The sequence below is a fragment of the Drosophila montana genome, unplaced genomic scaffold, assembly GCF_035044405.1.
Source record: "Drosophila montana isolate Dmon_TW-CO22-7 unplaced genomic scaffold, ASM3504440v1 contig_1_1, whole genome shotgun sequence".
NCBI lineage: Eukaryota > Metazoa > Arthropoda > Insecta > Diptera > Drosophilidae > Drosophila > Drosophila montana.
Window position 1 is genome coordinate 1204971 of NW_026996920.1, and position 21619 is coordinate 1226589.

At 38.5% G+C, this 21619-nt stretch overlaps 1 protein-coding gene and 2 long non-coding RNA genes across 5 annotated transcripts; 2 read left to right on the top strand and 1 right to left on the bottom strand.

The window, feature by feature from the left end:
- Window positions 1–7: 7 nt before the first annotated feature.
- On the top strand, window positions 8–678 carry LOC135426198 (mitochondrial pyruvate carrier 2-like). The gene is made up of 3 exons (XM_064679210.1): window positions 8–228; window positions 287–327; window positions 387–678. Exons 1-3 carry the CDS (start codon window positions 123–125, stop codon window positions 618–620), a joined length of 381 nt encoding a protein of 126 aa, XP_064535280.1. The 5' UTR covers window positions 8–122; the 3' UTR covers window positions 621–678.
- A 140-nt stretch (window positions 679–818) lies between these two features.
- LOC135426199 (uncharacterized) lies at window positions 819–13730 on the bottom strand. The gene is made up of 2 exons (XR_010435868.1): window positions 12423–13730; window positions 819–1532 (listed from the first exon to the last, which is right to left on the bottom strand). It is a non-coding gene; the product is annotated as an uncharacterized LOC135426199 (long non-coding RNA).
- Window positions 2333–21363, top strand: LOC135426200 (uncharacterized). 3 transcript variants are annotated; one of them, XR_010435871.1, is made up of 3 exons: window positions 2333–2455; window positions 2512–2604; window positions 21243–21363. It is a non-coding gene; the product is annotated as an uncharacterized LOC135426200 (long non-coding RNA). The 3 variants fall into 3 exon arrangements; XR_010435870.1 differs by lacking the exon at window positions 21243–21363 and adding an exon at window positions 5194–5560; XR_010435869.1 differs by lacking the exon at window positions 21243–21363 and having other exon boundaries at window positions 2512–2930.
- Window positions 21364–21619: the final 256 nt, after the last annotated feature.

Consider the following 21619-nt stretch of genomic DNA (forward strand, 5'->3'; position numbering starts at 1 on the left):
ATGAAATTCATTCAACAAATATAATCGGTAGGACAGGGTCCACATAACTCGGAGAGAATCCACAAAATTTTCCAAATTCAAAAATAGAACAAATTCAAAAATAGTACCTTGATATTGGCATCATGTCGAAAGGAACAGGACCTCTTTCTAAATTATACAACCTGATAATCCATTCTGTTGATAACGTTGTGCCTCAAGCGGCAAGGCCCCTATGGGAATCTCCGGCAGGTGCGAATTGCGAAGAGTTTCGCTAAACTGCCACTAATTCAAAGCCTATACCATTTAGGTCCGAAAACAGTATTCTTCTGGGGGCCTTTCGGTAAATGGGTAAGTTTGATGAGCTATAACAAAGCCTTTCAATTCAGATTAGCCAATTCCGTCTCAAGCTCCTCGTTCTTGCTGGAATCGGAGACATCCTGCAGCGACCGCCTGAGAATGTATCCCTCAACCAGTCGAGCGTATTGGCAGCAACCGGCTTAATCTGGTCTCGATACTCTGTGGTCATCATTCCCAAAAACTACAGTCTGCTCTCAGTGAACGTAGTTGTATTTTTAACTCAGGCCTATTTAATCAGCAAGCATCTGAAATGGCGTTACGGCGATTCGAAAAACACGGCGTAACATTAAGCACATTTTCCCATTTCTCAATTGCAGTAAAGATGATCTCAGGATAAATCTATTTTCTTGTTTTTTTTTTTTTTGCGTTCCGCTCGGAAGCTTTACAACTTTTTATTCTTTTTCTTACGCATTTTGCAATCATCTTGGTTCAAACTCTTAAGTAATAATATATCTGTATATATCGTATTCATAAGTAAGGTATTGCACGCCCACTTCTGTTGTTGTTTGTGGGCGTAGGCTTTGGGCATGTGACTTAAAATAGTTCGAAATTAAAACTTAAACTGAACTAAAATCGAGAAAATTCGCTTATAGTATATACAAAAATGGGTTATCGGCTTGGGTGCTGGCATCGCTGAGTTCTGGTTCTGGTTGGGCCAACGGCGTTGCGCACAAGCCTCGCTCTGATTGGTCGTCCTGGCGTCTTGCGTCCTGCAAAGGGGTGGGGAGGCCAATGCGCTGCCTGCAAAGGAGGCATCGTTCGTGCAATTGTCTTGCCGCCAACTCGCTCGAGCCGGGTTGAAACGAGCACCGCACTGCAGTTGGCAAACAGCCTGTGCAAGTCACGAAGCACACACACACACAGACACACACACACATGGTCGCACACAACTGCAAATAGTTTTTGCTGTGCAAACAGGCGTATGCGTGATTTATTATCAACGGTTTTTCCCATGCGCGTGTGAGCGCAGCAATCAAATTCTATTTGCTTGTTTGTGTGTGTGGCCTTGTATATGTGTTTAGCTGTGTGTCTGCGTGTGTGTGCGTGTGTGTGCTTTGAACGTTTGCCAAGTGCATAACGCTGCCTGCTGCCGACTTGAACTTTTAGCCGCTGCGCTGCCATTGGTTGGTCAGGCCTAGGACCAGCTGCAGCGGCCGTGGCTGCCAATTGGCCAACGAGGCTCCTTTAACGCATCGCTGCAAAGAGAGAAAGAGAAAGAGAAATCGTGAATATGAGTGAGTAAGAAGGAGGTGGATAAACATGCTTGTAGTCACACTTTGGCTCCACGAGAGAAAAATAAGTAAACAGAAAGATGATATAGGAATTTCATAAGCTATTATTATATAAAGAGAACTTTCTAGAAACAATAACATCCTCTTCGAGCGAGTGTGAGTGCAAAATGGGATGTGCCTAAACATGTTTTTAATAGCATAAAAATAAATAAATAAATAAAATAAGTAAAAGTTAATGTATTTTCCGCTTGCAATCGAAATTTTTAAGTTTCTGTTCATTTTGCATGTACACACAAGAAGCTTTATCAAAAATAATATTTTTTGGTTTAATCTTGAAATAGTGTCTACAATGAAAATAAGTATTAATAAGATTTTATAAAATCGTAGTTCTGACTTTTAGGAAACATTACCCACATTTTTAGATAAAAAGTTATTTGAGACAAAATGGAAAACATCTATATACGAATTGACTGTTTTTTAGACTATATATTGCCTTAATATTGGGCAGAAATAGACTTTTCAGGCAAAATATCAACCTAATGCAACCTAGTTCACTTTTCATTGGGCATAAATTGGGGCAAAATTACCTACAATCCTAGACAATTTTTGTCGGGGTTCATGTTTTATACCTTTGGTTCATCAAATGAATATTGATCAATGATAGATCAATGAATTCTAAAACGTAAATATTGTCTGCTAGTTTTCAACATATTCCTTTGCTTGTGTTATTTGTACTTTTATTCAAATTTGGTTATGCATGTATATAAAATGCCTATAAAATTATTGCCTTTCAGTAAACTCAGAATTATGAATTATCGCGCACCGAAAATGTAAGAACAAGGCAGCTTATAATTAAAATTTATATGTAACCAGTACGATTTGGAGGAGTAAGAGAACGTATAGATATATGCTTAAGATTCATTTAATTATGTAAGTCTTTCAGATTGTAACACTTGGATGGACACACCATTCCTAAGAGATACAGCTGCATAAAATACGTCATGGCTTTTGGACTTCTCAGCCCTCATCTGGCTTGGTAAGGGAAAGAGAATAGGGGGAGGGGAGGGGGTTCTCTTAGACCACAACGCAACGATGGGAATGGGCGCTTGCCAAGATGGTAGGTTGCCAAAATCTCGAGAGATTTTCTCACGCTCGCTTCCAAAGAATCTCAGTGGCAATGAACTTTTCTCGCTCTCAAGTTCTGTTGTTGCGTAATGCTGCTGCGTGCTGAGGAATCTTGGCAGCCGTCCTGGGATTTCCCCAAGCACACACACACACACACACAAATGTAGCCTCACACGCACACTAACTGCTTCTACACTGTAATTAAAGCGCCACCTGCCGCGTTGGCGCGTAAACAAATTTGGACTGCATAATTTATGATCATGGAGTTTTGCCAATAAGTTTCTGGATGAGTAGACAAACTGTCTGCCAAGGAAAATTCTGGGCCGTCGATCTTGCCCCTGCCCCCCCGTCTCTCTCTCTCTTCATTTTTCTGCTGTTCAGCTCGGTTAGTTAACTGAGGTCAGGGCTGCTGACGCCATTGGCCCCGGAACTGTGCTATTGAACAGCTGCCAATTGTGACCACCAGATATTTATCCATTCCAGGCAATTCCTTAACCCATCCAACATCAAGCATCTACCATCTTCGCACAGAGCGCACGTGTTAATTATGTCTTGATTTATTGACTCTCAAAACAACAAGGGCAGCAATTGCCCCTAATTGCCAATTGAACAGCTGCTCAGTTGTTCGCCACTTAATTTACGACTTTAGTCCGGTTTCTAATAGATTATTATTGAGTATAGTGGGTAACTAAAATCTAAGAGATTGCATCTCTTCTGTGTGCGAGTCAAAGTGCTTGGCTAAAAATAACAGCGTGTCAAACATGACAGGAGTAGTTTTCTGGGCGGTCTGTGGCAGGCGTTATGCAACACATGCCACAAAGGCAAAGTGTTTACTCGACAATAGGTGTGAACATTTGCTGTTTGCATGTGTGTATATTTGAAAATAGCTTCAACTCATGTCATCCAATAGAATGTTTGGATGCTAAGCCAAATTACATTTTTGAACAATTTTTTGTTGTTGTAAAAGTGCACATAGTAAATGGTACTCATTAGGGCTGAGCTTTTACCTGCAAGTTAGCTTAATTGTGTACATAAAGAGATGAACAATGCGCCAAAAGCTTTAATGTGCTTTCAAAATTGTTTGGCTTAATCAAGTTTTTCATCTTCCCTAAATACTTTGCAATCCAGTTTATTTATAAAGATAAGTAAATATTTATACTTAGGATTAAAATTGTGGCAATCACTTTGGCATTCAGGGTCCATTGGTAGAACATTAAGACAGGTTAATTGTTGTGAGTTAATGCATTGAAACAAGCTTTCATGTGCTTCTAACTTGTTTGCTGTTATTCGATTTAGCTTCCAAAAGTTGTCCCTTAACATTTTAGGAGGTGGTTACTTTTTGACACAAGTTTCGTATAATTAAATTAATTAAGTTAAATTTATTAAGTTAATAAATGTGCTTCTAGGTTATAGTGCTTTAGGTAGAACATTAAGACAGGTTAATTGTTGTGAGTTAATGCATTGAAACAAGCTTTCATGTGCTTCTAACTTGTTTGCTGTTATTCGATTTAGCTTCCAAAAGTTGTCCCTTAACATTTTAGGAGGTGGTTACTTTTTGACACAAGTTTCGTATAATTAAATTAATTAAGTTAAATTTATTAAGTTAATAAATGTGCTTCTAGGTTGTAGTGCTTAAGTATTTTTTGAAAGAAATGTATTTTTAATTAGTATTAAAATTGGGCGAGCCCATTGAACTCATAGTGCATTGGTAGAGCTTTTGGCTGGAAGGCACCTGTATTTTGTTCATTTAATATTTTAAAATGTGCTTGAAGCTTTCGGGTGCTTTGAAAATTCTTAACGGTTATTCGATTATGGTCCAGGTGATAATTTTGAATGAAACCTTATTAGCTAAGCAAATAAATTTCACTTCAATTAAGATTCTAAGAGTTTTAAAATAAAATAATATATTAAGTTGAGTAAAAGTGCTTTCAAGTTGACTTTCAACCAAATTTAAATAGAAAAGTATATTTGATCTTAAACATTTGAAATTGTTTTCTTTTCATCCGAACTCACCAAATATCTTGTATCAATTAGAAAAGGGTTTTTAAGACAAAGCTTCTATAAAGAATTGGTAAATATATATAATTATAATATTAATAAAGACCCAAAAATGCGGCCATAAAAGTGCAGACCATTTAATATGCCTTTGTCTAACATATTTTATATTGTTAATAAAAACCAGGCAATATTATTTAATGAATAATTCTACCCATTTCGCATACCCGCTGTGTATATGTACAAATTGTATATACCATGCTTGGGATCTGTGCTATATAGAATGTTTCACGGACGACGCAAAAACTACCAAAGGCTTTGACGTTTTAAACAAATTTCGATTTTGTATATTGTTTTATTCTAGATTTCGTCGCTGTTTGTGAATCGGGCAAATTTGCTTTTATTTATTTTGCTCCGCAGCTAAAAGCGGATTTTTTTGTTTCCCCAATTTTCTTGGGGCTTTTTGTTTTTGGGTTGATTTTCGATTTTTCTCGCTTGTTTGTAGATTTTTCATTTACCTTGCTATTTTCGGACACACTTGACGGGAGCGAAGATCGACAAGCGAAAGGCACAGACCAAAAATTGCGCAGAACTGTCGCCAGAAGGCCCTTATATACCACATAAGCAGTACATGCCCGCATATACCCAATACATCATCTATATATAAATAGTATTCGGACTGCTCCTGATGTTATATACTGTCCGCCGATCTGCGAGGCGAGGCGGGGCGAGGCGATGACGCGCAATTGACGCGGGCAAAGACGCGTTGAAATCGCGCGAGTATCGTCGCTGTCGCGTCTATTTTCGTATATCACATAGAAAAACAGATACAGATACAGATGCATACAAAGAGATACATATAGAGATATATAGATACGGCTACGGCTGTTTGTGTATTTCGCCTAATCTATTTCAGTGCTTCATCATTTTGTTAGTTGTTCGGTTTTTGCATTTCTTTTTTTTTTTTGGTTTTCATTATTTGGTTTTTCATCGAAAATGTATTTTGTCTTTGGGATTTGTCTGTTCTGTCTATAGGGCGGCGGCACAAATTGTAATTAGTGCTAGTTTTTCTAGTTTTAATTTGAATATTTCTTATTTTGCACGTATACCTTGAAGATGCCAATGCGATGCAGTAAGACAGAAGCTGTCACTTTAAAATACGAGAGTTGTTCATTAAACAGATACGAGCATAACATATATACACACATGTGTGTACATATGTATCTTAATTACGAGCATATATACACACACGTGTGTACATATGTATCTTAGCGTATTAATTGTCGTTATTATGGTCTTAAAAATCTTGTGTGAAATAACTAAAAAGAAATAACAATCACATAAACAATTTAAAAACTGAAACAACGGCTATATTCAGCAGGCCGAAGATTAAATACCCTTGTAGACATATAGCTCTTAAATGCTTTTATATAAAATTTTAACTTTTAACCGACTGTTCCTATAGGGGCCATTAGATATTTATAAATTCCATATTACTTTAAAGCTATACTTAAAGATCACAGTAAATCTCTTTAGATTTAAGTTTGACCAAGATAGCTTGAAGAATGAAAACGTTTTACATTTAAGCACTTAAACTTAAACTTCCACCGATCATTCGTTAGCTTTATGATATAGTTGCCCGATCCGGCAGGTTTTGATAATTGCCCTGTTTGCAACGGAAAGACAGATCAGCTTAAGATTAATCTAAAACCCAGACAGACGGACGGACCTAGAGACGGATATATCAGCTGATCGTTTGATGGCCGGAGATGTTGATGTTGGGGTCGGAGGTGTCTCATTTTATGTGACAAAATCTAATTACTTTCTTCAAGGGTAAAAAAACTGAATGTGTGCTGAGGGATGGATCAATGAGAAGATTGCGTGACATAGGAACTAATCAAAAGGGAATATTAAAATTCAGAAAACGACTTAGTAATGTTTAATGTATCTATTATTTTCTTTAAAGTTCGACATGGTAAAATAATTATTTATATAAAATAGCCTAATTTATCTATTATTTTCCTTAAAGTTCAACCAGGCTTAGTAAAGATTATTATTCACATAAAAAAGTACAACACAATGGCTAAGTCTGACCCGTTGGGATTGTTAATCAGGAACAAATTGTGAATGGCTGATAAAGTGATGAGAAATATCAATTCAATAGAAACTGGCATAATGCCAAGGAAAAACGTTTAAGTATTATTTATAATTAATATAATTCCACAGAAAAACACAGTTTTTATTAAGAGGTTAACACCCGAAATAATTCGTTCAAATGAAGAATGAACTTTCTTTTACGTAAATAAAACTAAAATCTTTGTCAAATAATTTTTGCACACATTTTTGTACGAAACGAAAACGATTTTAAGAGGCGAAAAACAAAAGCAACAATTTATGTGATTTATGTGTGGCAAAAGCGAAAAATTTGTGTTTTTTGGTGGCAAGTTCCATGATGGCAGCTGCAGCCGCAGTGGAAGGAATGGAATGGGAAGGCCGCAAGCTCCAGTTAACTAAAGGGAAACTGTGCGGGCCGGCAACTTTCGCGGACGACGACGCGTCAACAACTGAGCAACTGAATGTCAATCAAAACAAATAAACAAATGCGAGCAACAATAACAACAACAACGAGAACAACTATCAAATAGAAAACTGAGCAAATTGGCAAACAGAACTTGAATATTAACTGCTGCCAAAACGGCGTGCGGCCAAAAACACAAAAAAAATAAAAAATTGAAAATGAAAATGAAAATAGAAATTTGCCTGAATATTGGCCAATAAATTTTACAAGTCGTTGACGATGGCCAACGGATTCTCTTGGTCAAGGTCGAGCCAATCAAAGCGTCATTACACAAATATGTATGTGTGTGTGTAGAAAATACTTATAATCATAATCATGATAATTGGAAACCTGTTGCCAGAGCCAAGTGCTTTTGGCCAATAAACAATCGAGCGCAACAACAACTGATGACGTTGTCAAACTGGGCAACTCGTCAAAAGAAAAAGAAAAACTCAATGTTTGTTTGTATGCGTCAGCAATTAAAATCATAATGAGAGTGCCAAGTGGCGCCCACCGCCCATCAGTGGCCAGCGGCCAACTCGACACGAGCCTCTCGCATTCCTCACACACACACTCACACATATACGCACACACACTCAGGATGCGTCGCTGCTGCCAAGTTGGCAGCCAGACGCAGTTGCGTCTATGTTTATGTTTTGTTGCTGTTGTTGTCTTCCAGTTGTTGGCAATGTGTGCCAATTTGGGAAGCAGGAAGTCGAATGTCTTGGAGCTGTACCAAGAAAATGCTGCAGCAGACTTGTAGGCGCTGCAAATTGCAGACAAGCGCTAGACGAATGCGACACCAGGGCGTATACGCAATGCGCCCCCAACCAAACGCGTTGGCAGCACCAAAATGTTCAAGCCTCATGCATAACAAATAAATAACCCAGCATCATTACAGAAATATACAGAAAATAATAATAAAAATAGACGAAAAAAAAACTACAGTCGGCTTCCTTTTTGGTCATCAAAGGATCGCCGCGCCGCACTAATAAGTTTTCAAGAAAATGAAAAATCGTTTGTGCATTTTTATAAGTGCAAAAATATGCAAATCGAGTAAATCATTATGACTGGACAATGGCAGCGACCGCGGCGCAGACAAAGTTTTGTTTTGAAGCGGCGCATAAAAATTTTCGGTTGCCTCAGCTTCGGTTGCAGCAGGCCGACAGCTGGAGGCAGGTGGCAGGAGGCAGGAGGCAGGAGTCACAGGACCAAATAATAATTTGGCGATTTATTTGTTTGTTTGTTTTATTTGCCATGTCTACGCCATGGAAATTATGGCGACTGACTTTTGCAACCCAAAACATAATTTCAACAGACAATTCGAATGGCACTTGCTAGCTGGACGATGGTCCCAGGGGGCAGTGGCAATTGAATATCATTCAAAAGAAATAAGATACTTTAAGAACTGTCAAATTAGATCTAGTTAATTGAACAAAAGAATTGCTGACTTTATCAATTGATCATCGATCGATTATAGGTTTAGCTAGTATTTAGCTGTTGACTCCACTAAATCGAAAAGCTAGCTGAATAGATTCGAGCGTCAGCAAGTAGCATATCTTTCTTCCTCTCACGCCACAAGTGTATAAGTGTTTTTGTTTTTAGATTTAAGGCGAACGTGGGAGGTATGTTATGTTGAATATTCGGGATCTGTGTATACTCTACGAGACTACGTCCTCAATTTGGTGGCTGTAGCCATTATAAGCTGCCCGCTTTTCATCTGGAGACCCAATCTGTAAATAGGTTTAAAACAATTGCGTGGGACTAAGGCGAGAAATCATTTGGAATAAATTAGATCGTCAAATCTTGAGGTCCCTATAATAATATTAGAGATGCTGAATACTCTTATAACATATACGTTAGTATATAAAATGATCTTTGAAGGCACATTAAAAGCTGTAACTGACCCTAATCGCCTGCAGACATCTTAGATCTCAGTCTGAACAGCCTAGTCGATATAGTCATGTCCGTCTGTCTGTTCGTCTCATTCCATGCAAACCAGTTTTAAAGCTTTTTCATGAATCTTTGCATAAGACCGTCTTTTCTGTTACAGACAGTATATATGTATGTCGGAACGGGGTGGATAGGGATATCATACAGCTGCTTGAGTAATGGTTAGTCGGAAATTAACTTCCTATTAGCATCGGACTTCTACATCATATTATTTGAGGAAACGGTGTCAAAATGAGTTTTTGTTTGACAAAATTGTTATATCAAAACTTATCTAGAAGATATCTCCTTCTGCAAAACCGTCAGGTAAATGCCTTTACATTATCCGTTCCTCCCTGTTTAAAATAAAATCCGTATTGTTTTTTTTAAGAAATAACAAAGAGTCTAGTGCAGAAATTTACATCTGCACGAAGGAAACATAAAAAACTCTTTAGTTGTATTTGGATTGTCGTCCTCAGCCAAATCGTTTATTTCGCAACTATTTGTCACATCGCATGTTCTTTGAGTCACACAGGGAGATTTTTGGGGCGATTCAATTAGTTTTAATTGCTTGTCGTCGCGCGTTGCCTTCGATTTATTTAAAAATGCGCCCGGGCGCCATCAATAAAATCAATGCGGGCCATAAATCTTTGGGCCGTTCATTGAAACGTGCTCGAATGCAAACGGGCTATCGTTTTGGCAGAATCTCTTTTTTGGCGTCAATGATAAGGACTGGCAAAAGGAAGTGTGAACTCTGGCTGGCCGGGGCTGACCAGGCGGACCATTGTTTGTTTGCCGAAGACTGCAAGGCAAGGAACATATGCAGGCAGTCAAGAGGAAAGGACACAATGCGCTCGCTGCCAATTTCCGGCCAAAGACGGAAAGACGGGGCCTGGGCCCAAGAATTATTTGCCAGGATGTCCGAAACATTGTTGGTGTCAACAAATTCCTTTTCAGCGAATGCCAACTGCAAAAAAAAAATTCAACTATTGCCAAAAAGAGCAGAAAAAAGAGAAAATCTAAAATTAATGCGCAAGCATTAAGAAACGCGATGTCCTTTCCGCTGCGAGTCCTGTAGCTGGCCCTTTGCATATCGCGCGCACAATTAAATTTTGTGTTAGTTTTGAGCAACTTTTGGTGCCAGCAGCTTCCTTCAGCTAATTTACTGAGTGCAGTCCGTTGTTGTTAATTGCTTTAATGGCTCGGAAATTTCAGCCACAAGTCTGAGCTACCAATTCAATAATGATCGACTAGTAGGCACCCTCGCAAGGCTTTTTACTATAGCAGGAATCATATATGGATAATTAAGCGTCTCATAAATAAAAAATAACTGGGTTTCATTCTTAAGCAAGCGAGAGTTTTCCGGCTTACGTGTTTTCTTCTAATTTTTTGCATATATTTTCCGCCTATTATCTGTGCGGGGAAGATTGAAAACTTTCCTTTCCACTCATGCGAGTGGATTTTTTCGCAACGACTTTACAGAGATATTTGAAAATGGGTTTTAAGGAAATCTAAGAAAAAGTTAAAAAGTGGAAATCAACAGTTTTCCGTGGGTTTTCCGATCTCGACCTGACAGACAATATACCCGATTGTAACAAAAACTCCCAAAAAATATATATATTCTTTTTTACTCCCCATTTTCACCCAGTGTGAGAAGCATCTCCAACATATTATCATAAACATCTTTAAAAATTGTATTTAAAATCAATTTTATGTTTGGTCTCCTTTTGACTTGTAGACCAGCAGTAGACCCTGCGTGCCGACTTTATGTTTACAGGGTATACAAGACATGTACAAGTTTTTCTGTATAATTTTAATTGAACGTGATTCGCAATTTCGCTCATAAATTAAAGCATTAACATTTGAAAAACAAGCGCATGTTCGAGTATTTTTAAATTAATTGGTCAGCATTTGATATGCTCTTTAGATGTTTCCTTTGTTAAATGTTGACCATAAAATAATCACTTTCACACTAAGTGCACTATGCCTAAGGTTACATTTTCGGGGTTTGGGGCTCTTGTTCTGGTTCTGGGCCATATACCATATTTTTATGTCTCGGCAGCGACTGGCACACTGTGGCAGCTGTGCATTGAGCCAGAACCACATCGGATAAGTAAGTCTGAGCAAGGGTGAAATCTGTGAAACCCGAATAGATAGAGTAGGGGGCCGGGTGTGTGCCTAACCATTTTTGCAGCGCCTATAAATCGTATGTCTTAGCCGTAAATGTAACGCCTACCCTGCTGCCCCTCACGCCACATGACGCATTTAACAAGTTGTCATTTTGTGCTGCATTTTGCTTATTTATGTGGCGCCAGGCTGTTGGTTTTTGGCTTTGAGAACTTGGCTTAGAGGGGGATGGAATGAATGGAAGTGGAATAGCTAAGCATGTGTTCATTTATGGGCTGATCTTCTTGTGGTGACAGCTGCCATGAAAAGGCAGTAGATATGCCATTTATATGTCCAAGTTTGCCACAATAATGTCCTTTTAATTTTTAAAAACTTTCGAAAAGCAATTTGCATTTTGATGAATGAGGTGAATTGTTATCACTTGAACAATTCCTGAAAGTATCATATACATTAAGTTTCCCATCTTTATCTGCTCTCGAGCTCTTTGTCTTGCTTATAATTTCCAATTATTTCTGACAATGCTTCCAAAATGTAAATAATGAAATGGGGTTGTTTGTAGCATCTTATCCTAACTTAATTGGATAAATTTAAAAAAAAAACAAAGGCCGCGTAAAAAACACTACTTAAGGAAGTATGAAAAAGAGATAATATGAGAATATATATATGTTAGCATATGAAGGATTTTGGGCTTCCGGTTATGTCCGAGCTAAGGGAGCAGCTTAAGACTTCAAAGAGTAATAAGAGGATCCCGACGTTTAAGGTCACAAAACATAAAATAAATAATTTTCGAGTTTTGAAAATTTTTGAAATTGATGTGGGAAATTTAGGTAACTGCACAAGTCAATTTTAGGATGTACAATAGTGAAAATATGTGGAAACAGAGAAAAGGAGCATGAATCCCGAAGATCATCAGTTGATCATGCGCATTTATGTACCACAAAAATTTAAGAAAGTCGAATTTAAGCAACCATTAAATTGGTTAATTGGTTAATTTTGTGTACATTTCTTATTAAATAAATTAACTAATGTGTGGACACTTGTTAACACAAGTTATGTTTATGAACACAGCTTGGATCATTCTTTGCAATTGCAATTCAAATTTATTGAGTTGCCAAACTTACCATTTGTCCACTCTAATAACAGCTCAGTTCTCCTTCTGCTGCTGCTGCTGTTCCACAATTAATCTTTGCAAAGATCTGGTCAGGCTTTGAACGAGTCACTTCGCAACGATGCACAAAACTCGCGCTGATAATTCATTTAAATCTTAATTTTTGTTAGCCATAAATTGTCTACGAGTGCTTTCAGTTACCAATAATAGTAATTAACCAATCAACTGCTAATAAGTGTGTGTATATTTGCACAATTATTTATAGATTGCACTAGTGTTTAGATATTTGTTGGGTTATATCATAGTTTGTTGTAATCGATTATATAAGTGGCATGGAAGTATTCAACGCTACGTTTGCTAATCATCTTTTTTTTGGTTATATTTATTTTATTTGTTTTTATTTTGTTGTAATACGGTATTTGAAATATGTTTTATAAAGTTAAGCACTAGTCACTACTTAAGGTTCAATTAAAGTTTATGTATTTTCTTCATGTTGAATATAAGTATATATATTATTTTTTGTTATTTTTTTGTTGTCACACGCGGCGTATGCGTGATTTTCGTAGCTACCTCTGCGTCTGCCGCCTGATGCGCATCCTTTGAGGTTTCGCACGCGTGTGCATGGCTGACAAATCATTAGCGGCCAGTTGAAACAATTGCGCTTGTTCTTGTTGCTACTGTTACTGCTGCAGTTTGCTGTTGTTGTTGCTGCTGCTGCTGCTGCTGCCGTTGCAGTTGCAGTTGGTTCATTCTTTTTTTTTTCTGGGCTTTACGCCAGTTGCTCCATTGGCGCACGTCGTTTTTGGCACTGGCCGAAAAAGTTGACGGCGCACGTTGGTCAGTTCAAAAGGTTTAGACACACACAAACACACGCGCACACACACACACACATGTACATAGAGCACAGCGCGTGTAGTTGTTGTTGTTGCGGCGCGACACGTTTTATTTGTTTTTGTTTGTAGTTTGTTGTTATTGTTAGCTGTATAATCGAGACGAACGCATCCTGCGAAGCGGCCGCTGTTCTTGTTGCTGCTGCCCCACTGCACCACTGTGCCACATGCATGCATGTGTGTGTGTGTGTGTGTGAGTGCGAGTGTGCGAGCTGTCAATTGGCGTCCATTGCGGCGATCTTGGCCAGGGTCAAAGCACACTGTTTGACTTGGCTAATCAAACTGCGTCTGCGGCCAAAAAATATTCCTTGACTGTCATCCTGCGCTGCTTGGCACTGGCTGCCGCTGCCGCTGCTGTTGCTGCGTCCTCATCATCTTGGACCTTTACCATCACCACCTCTGGGCCAGTAATTGCTGTTGGCTGGCTGGCTGGCTTGGCCTGGCTGGCTGGCTTGGCCTGGCTGGCTGGCTGGCTGGCTGGCTGGCTGGCTGGCTGACTGACTTGTTGGTTGGCTGGCCACTTTTCTTGGCTGGCTACGCGTCGCTCAAAAGTCAAAGCCAAAGCCAATCCAAGCGCTGCCCCTGTGCCCTGTGGGCACCAGGCACACCAAAGCCAACACACACATTTCTCGCACGGTGCCCAGTGCCAGTGCCAGTGCCAGAGCCGGTGACTGTGCCAGCTGCCCAGCTGCCAGTTGCCAATTGCCAGTTGCCAGCCTTTTGTTGGCTCACAACACCGACGCTACCAGTTTCTTGGCCAACTGACTGACGACTGCTCGCAGTCAGCCAGCCAGCCAGCCAGCAGCAGCAGCAGAAGCCCTCAGCCAGCGACAGACAGCTGCTGCCTGCGTCGTCGTCGTCGTTGTCGCTGCTGCTGCTGCTGCTGCGACTGCTTTTTGTGTCGTCATCGTCGCCGCCTACCGCAGTTCACCGCCTGCGTCGTGGCCCCCTTTGGTCATGGGGCGCCTTTGTCGCGTGCAATTCCAACTGGCTGCGCTCCAAGCGAATCTGCCCCCACCGCACCTGCAGCTTGCAGCGCTCGTTTTGCCGTCGTCTGGCTTCGGTCTCTGCCACGTCGTGCTCTGCTGCCTGCTCGGCACGCCGTCAGCCAGTTCTCATGCTGCCTTCTGCTCTCTTCGTTCTCTGTTTTCTATATTTTCCTCTTTTCACTGAAAAGAAAAACCAAATTTTTAGAATTTGGATTTTCACATGTGCGGCTAACTTTTTACCCGCGCAAAATGTTTAGCGAGGGGGATAGAAGATTTATGACAACATCTGCTGGTCAGGGGAAATGAGTTGGATTTTTGATGCGGGCAAATGCCAAATCTTTATATGGACTTTAAATAATGCCATATGATGAAGAATTATTTTTCAGAATAATTATTATGCGCTTACACAATCGAATAATTGAATAACACCTCCACACTGAGATTTACAATAAAAGCCAAATGCCGAAGTTGGTTTCTTATTAATCTAGGAGTAACAAGATGAGCTCAATTAGCTTGCAAATATCAATGCTTGAAATAGTTCATCCATATTCAATCATTATTTTTAAAAATAAATTAAAATAAAATGCATTTATTTTTCCACTGTATAGCTGATGCCTGTTACAGATGATAATCACTCGACGCCAGTCTTCCAAAATTCTTCTATTGCATCGATCTGAGCCTAAGGAAATGCTATTGTGAGAGTCTAATCTGAAAACCGTTTAACAACGTTTAAATGATGTAATTAAAATTATTCTTGAGATTCTGGTTCTGAACTAATTTATTATGGGGGATGTTATTGAAATAGACAACAACTTTACAATAAGACATGATGATTGCATTTCTTTTTATTATATATCAGCCGGACTTTACTTTATAACTTTTGGTTATCAGGCTGAATCGCGTTTTCTCAGAAAATATTTCAATTTGTATAGTGTTGACGAAGTGCAAAGGGATCGCCCCTCCGTTGGAGTTGAGATATAATAATTAATATCCAAATCAACATAGTTTCATAACTATCATTAAGATTAATTAAAGTTGCAATAAACATTTAACTTCAATTTAAAACTATGATATCATGTGAAAGTAACATGCCAAACTTGTTTGTTTTATTAGAACTGTTTAATATAAACGGAAGCATTACCTATGTAAGATCAGGTACTTGAGATTGGATTATTATTTCATTTGGCACACAATCCAATCAAAAAGGCCAAGAGCTCTATCTCAGCGACAATCTAAAGTTGTCTTCGTCTCTGACAATTATGAGTGTACTCGAATATGCATGGCGGAAAATCCGCACAGATATATGAATGTGTATAAATAGAAAGCAGAACTTTATATAGCAATATATACACATGTACAGTTTGTGTGTGTGTTTGCTTGCCGTTTGACAAAAACATAAACGCAATCATAAAATTAGAATTTAAATGAGGCAGTAAAAAAAGTGGCAAGACAAAAACTTACAAAGGAGCGACCAAAACTTAATGAAATGCAAATGGTCAACAGGTTCTCGGTTCTCGATGCTTTCGATGCCAATCAGTGTAAGTGTAGTAGAGCCTGCCACCCGCCCCGCACCCTGTCTCTCCGAGGCTGACCCAGCTCCATTGAGCTGGGAATACTTTGTGTGAGTTATGAAATCGAGTGGCGCCAGTGTAAAAATTTTATGCAATTGCATAAAATGTGCACTGTAAAAATTTGCAATGCACTAATAAATTTCTAATAAATGCATGTTAAATAAAAGCCACAATGTTGCGAGGGGAGTGCTGTGGGGGGGTACTGTTTGGGTCGCAGTGTTAATTGAGCGACGATTACGTGGCTATTAATGGGCTTCTGGGCGAGTTAGTTAACAGGCGTGCAAAAACTGTGACAACAATGCGGGAGTACACACACACACACACACACACACGTGTTGACCGCAGCCCGCAGCAGCACGTGCTGCCGCTAGACAAAAACAAGCGTGTCCACACCTTCACGCTGCCCCTTCTTCTTGTTGCCCCCTCTTCCCCCTCTTTGCCACAGCCCCTGTTAGCCTGTATTACAGACTCTGCTGTAGCTGTCGCCGTGCTTCCGCTCCAGCTAAACGTTTATTTATAGCCCAAAACAGCGCCAAAGGACCAAAAACACACACACAACACCCGCACCGACCCGCCTGATGCCCTGCCAGCCCAGCGCCACTTCAGCTAGACAAAGGCCACGCCAAAGATAAACATACGATTCGAAATTTGGGCTTGAGTAACAGCCACAACGGTTGTTGCCAACGCTTTCTCCCCCACTCCCCTGACCGGCTCTTAACTGGGCTGCAGCAAAAACCAGCGACCATCAACGGGTTTCGAGTGTTTTTTTTAACTCTGTACCCATTGAAAATGTTTAAAAATGGGTAATATAGCTTTGGGAAAATATATTTAACGGACAGAAGTATAAAAATTCAAAAATAAAATAAAGTATATATACCAAGTCGATCTAGTCATGAGCTCAAAATGCTTTAGACCTCAAATTTGGATGGTAGGTTCTTCTTTTTAGTGCATAATTCACAGCCTATAAGAACGCCAGTCCCCAAATTTTGGATCAAGGCGCATGTATTTGATACACAAGGTTTTCTCTAGACTTCTACAGGAGGCCGTTTTAGTGCAAAGATACAAGATAAAACTCTTTCTGAGACAATTTTGGGAGCACCAGGAACGTGATTAAGAAAATGAGCGATAGGCTAAACAAGTTTCAGATCCTCTGGTATACACTTCTTTGATGCGTCCCATCGCTCTGTCTATAATTCATAATTTGTGGAGTTACAATCATAATTTTTGATAATACGATAAAATTTTATTGCAATACTTTACATGGCATCTCGGCCCTGGGTGTCTCTTCGTCGAGCACTCCCGACTATAGCACTCTTACTTGCTAGCAACAGGGCTGGTTGGGTGTTAGCTGGCGAGGGAGGGGGGGAGGAGGCTGCACACATCTTGATTTTTGCCAAACAAAACATTTCTCGAGCACTTGCTGTGGCTATTGCATTGGCTGGAACTGTATTTGCTTATGTTAGTCACGTGGCTTTCACTTGGTTTGCCAAATTGCTGGACAGCAGCGGGCGGCTGTGGGGGGTTGCCCACAACTGAGAAATCATTTTGAGTGAATTTGTATAAAAAAGAGAGAACTTGAAATACCAAAGAAAAATATTTGTAATAGCTTATACAAATACCACATTTATTGTGTCCAATGTTCCATAAATTATAGCTTGAACTAAAATAGAAACAAATATTAAACAAAGACTCAGAAAGAGGCAAATCATTAAAAGAGAAATAAAACAATTTTAGAATGAAGTTAAGATATGCTCCATATAATATAATATAATGATTTAATGAGCTCAATTATTTTTCAAAGGCATAATAATTCAGTTTCGAAAAAGTTGCGTATGTTGTCGGCTGGGAGTCTTATATTAAAAAAATCGTAATCATAAGAGAGCCCAATAAATGAAGCACTCAAATAGACTTTTTGAAGTTAGAAAACGATTTAAGAAAAGATTAAGAATTTGTCACAAAATATGGCCCGTATATATATATTCTTGATAAGTTTCGATAGTTGGTCCAGAATTGGCCGTAAAATGTGATTTTATTGAGAAACTTTTCGGTTTTTCAAGAGATCTTGACCAAACAAAGCAATTACGACTTCCACTCATCTTCTTAGATATCTGCCAGACCGTATCAAATCGGAATATTATATTGTCTCCTCTGAGAACAATCGGTAGGAAACAGAGCTGTCTTATGAATCCAATTATAAGCCACACGTCTAGAAGGATGTTAAATCTTCATTGTGCAGTCATTTTAAAAAATCCCTCAATTACTCAAAATCAATTTTAAAACTGCATTTTGTCACATTCAAAACCAACTCAGCATTCCAAGAAATCAACTCTTAAGAAGTGGAACTTTTGCCCCTATGCTTTTTTTTTTATAGGGAAAGAGATATTCTTTAAAGAATCTTATTTTAAATATATTGTGTGTGTCTGGCCTTATCGCTGGCCACTTTTTGTCAAGCGTTTTGAGAGCGGAAACCTTTTGTTTTTGCTGCCACAGTTAAATTGGTCGCTTTCTAATCGCCTTCCTGGAAATTAGCTTCCATTCATTTTGGGTTTTTCGTGAAGTTGATCATTTCCGCAGGCGTGCACACACTTTCACACAGACACACACACAGACACCCACACACATTATCGAAAAGTTTTCAGGTCATTAAGTTTGTCGACAGCCTTTGGCAGGAACCAGACACACAGACAGACGAGAATTCAGACACGTAGCTGAGAGAAGGTGTAAATTAACCTAAGCTCAGGAAAATGGCAATAGAAAAACAATTGAAAATTCAAGGGTTTTGCAGCTCTCAGTTGAGGCAATTAAAGCACATTTTAGATAGTATGTGTGTACATAACTTATATGTTGTATATTCCGGAAAAGATTTCACTGATTTCCGGAGTGGGACACAGGGTGAAGCAATTTAATGCACATATGCCAAGATTTATGTGTATTGTTGGATTCGCTTGGCCAAAGTGCAAAACAAAGAGACATTTTATTTTGTACAAAATTTTTTTTCGAGAGCCTCAACTGGATTTGGGTGCGAGAACGATGGCTGCGTCTGCCAGCCAGCTATAAAGAAATGCTCATACTTTTTAATGCCCTTACTGAGGGTATTACAATTTTTCACTGCATGCAGACGCGAAAGGGGCACATTTGAGTCCACATTAGCTGGCTTACATATACTATGGATTCGACTTAATACATCAATTCTTTATATTGCAAAGTATGCACTTTTTTCAGTCAGCCAAATGGGCTTATTATAAATATTTCATATTTGGCCAGCATAAGAGTTTGCAATTAGATTCAAATCATTTTAAACGCGTTGATGTCAAATTCTCCTTGATTTCTCTTGAATTTGCAATAAAAATTCTTAAACTTTCTTTTCCATAAAAATCTTCATTATACAAAATATTTCTTTCTATCGCAATAAAATATTTACTATTATTACTTAATCGATATTGCTTGGCTCATTTTAGAGTAAATTTCGGTAATAAAGTTGTTGAATTTTTAAAAATAACAAAGCTTATCTTAGCAATTGCAGTTTCATTTGCGGTCCACACAATTTTATTTGGCCGAAATCTGATTACTATGTATAACATCCCAAGAAAAGCTTTATGTGGCTCGGATTTATGGGCATTAACTAACAAAATTGTATTTTTTTACATTTTATTTTTTGAAATAAGTAACTTTGCTTTTATTTGGAGTTTTTTACCTATCTTTAGTGCAATATCAAAAGGTATTAAGTATTCCAACACTACAAATAAATATATTAAGTACGTTACAATAACAATATTTAGTAAAATATGAATTACAAAAATAATTACTACAATTTGGCAAAATATGGTGTGGGTTTGGTTTAGGTTCGCCTGTCTTTATCCAATTAACCCGCTTTAATGTTCGGCTCATTGTTAATACAAAATGAAAAATCCAAGCTTAAGCCGAATCGATCCATGCGAAAGCCGTTTAAATTTCAGAGTATTAGAGTATTTTTTAGAGTATGCAGTATTATATATATAAAGGGAATTCAATATTTGTCACGCCTAAGCAAACATTTCCGACTTCTAACGTACATATATATATTTTTGCGTAGATGCTGTCATGCTGTGCAGCGCTCTGGCATTTGAATGCATGAAATTGTTTTTGTCGCGTTTTTAGCATCCTGCGAAGAAGGATGCGAATTCTGTTGCTACATTCTTCGCCCACTCGGTCGGGCCTGTCAAAGGGCAGCCGATTTTTTGCTCGCCCAACCCGGCCAGGCCCGACGCACCCCGCTGCGGCATCGCGATAGCGCCAGTAAAACTCAGGAGGTAGCGCCTCGACGGCACAGATATTGGCCAATGCGTCAAGGAATGCCCGCCGAAGCGCAAAAACCAAGCAAAGTTGCACGCGGCACGCATATTAATTGGATGCGATTGTCTTGGACTCGGACCGCGACTGGGATCGTCGGTGGGTCGGTCGGGCTACTCTTTGCCTCTATCTGCATGCAGAATGCGTTGTTTATGGCGAAAAACTAAACAGCAAATTTTTTTTTGCAGTTTGCATTCAGTATGCAAGGCAATACCCTAACAATTGTTGTTGTTGTTGCTGTTGCTGTTGATTGATCAGCAAGCTGAGAAATCAGGGCAAACTTCTGTTGCATATGCAAATTGTGAAAGTTTAACTGTTGGACTCGACGACATTCACAATGTTGCCAATGCATTGATTTGTGAGCTAACTAGCCAACTAACTAGCTGGTAAATAGTCTCACATAAACAACTTGATTGATGCAAATCCTGTTCACGATTTATTTATAAAACATATTATAAAACATGTCATGCAAAGCGTACTATTTCATTCTTCTTCGCACAATCAATTTTAATTTGATTATGGCCTGAATAATTATTATAAACATCAGATATAAGTATTATATGTGGAGCAACAATTGCTGAGAATAAATCAAATTGTAATTCACATTTTCACCTCACATATATAAACACATTCTACCAGCTTGACTCAGCCATTATAATATTTTAAACTTCTATTCTTTAATTTCATTACAATAATCAATTTATGTCTACCTCATTTCATACCAGAAATTCAAATAAATAGAGGCAATTGGTAACCAGCTGTTCATCAAATTCAATTCGAATATCAAACGTATTTGTTTTCAAAATTGAAAATATCAAATCCATTTTGGAATTCCCTAATATTTGTACGCTGAAGGGTATTTTTTTTAGGTATTATAATTTTTTCCCGAATGTGACTGTGTTATGTTTCTGTTTCCAGATAGTATATTTATATAATTGATGAGTTTCGACAGCAAAGGACATCTATATCATGTCCATCTATATTTTTCTATCTATATATCTTTCTATCAAACTAGTCTCTCATTTTTTAAAGCTCTTATTCTCTCTATTCATAGGTCCGCCAGGCAGTTCATGTATCGAAGTCGGCCGGATGTGTCCACTGTTTTATAATGGTTGATCGAAAGTTAATATCTATTATGAAAAACTTTGGCTTTTCAAGATGTCTTGTCAAAACTTGACCCATATATTTGAACTTTGTCTAATGAACATCGGAGAACTACATATATCTATAAGTACTTTTAATGAAAAACAATTGGTTTTAATATACAAAACTCTTTTTAGAGTAAGTTATCTAGGATCAAACCCACCAATTACCAGCTTTCGCTATTCTTCTAATATTGTATTTCAAAAGTATCCCTTTTACTAGAGAGCTACCATCAAAATATAATAATAAATGAAATATTTCGAGTAACACAAGCAATTAAATGCGCTA

What these genes read in the sequence shown, in the direction of transcription:
- LOC135426198 (XM_064679210.1), top strand. Translation starts at nt 123, where the DNA reads ATGTCGAAAGGAACAGGACCTCTTTCTAAATTATACAACCTGATAATC. An exon ending in CCTATGGGAATCTCCGGCAG is followed by an intron (nt 229 to 286) that starts GTGCGAATTGCG and finishes TATACCATTTAG; the next exon opens with GTCCGAAAACAGTATTCTTC. An exon ending in GGGGGCCTTTCGGTAAATGG is followed by an intron (nt 328 to 386) that starts GTAAGTTTGATG and finishes TTCCGTCTCAAG; the next exon opens with CTCCTCGTTCTTGCTGGAAT.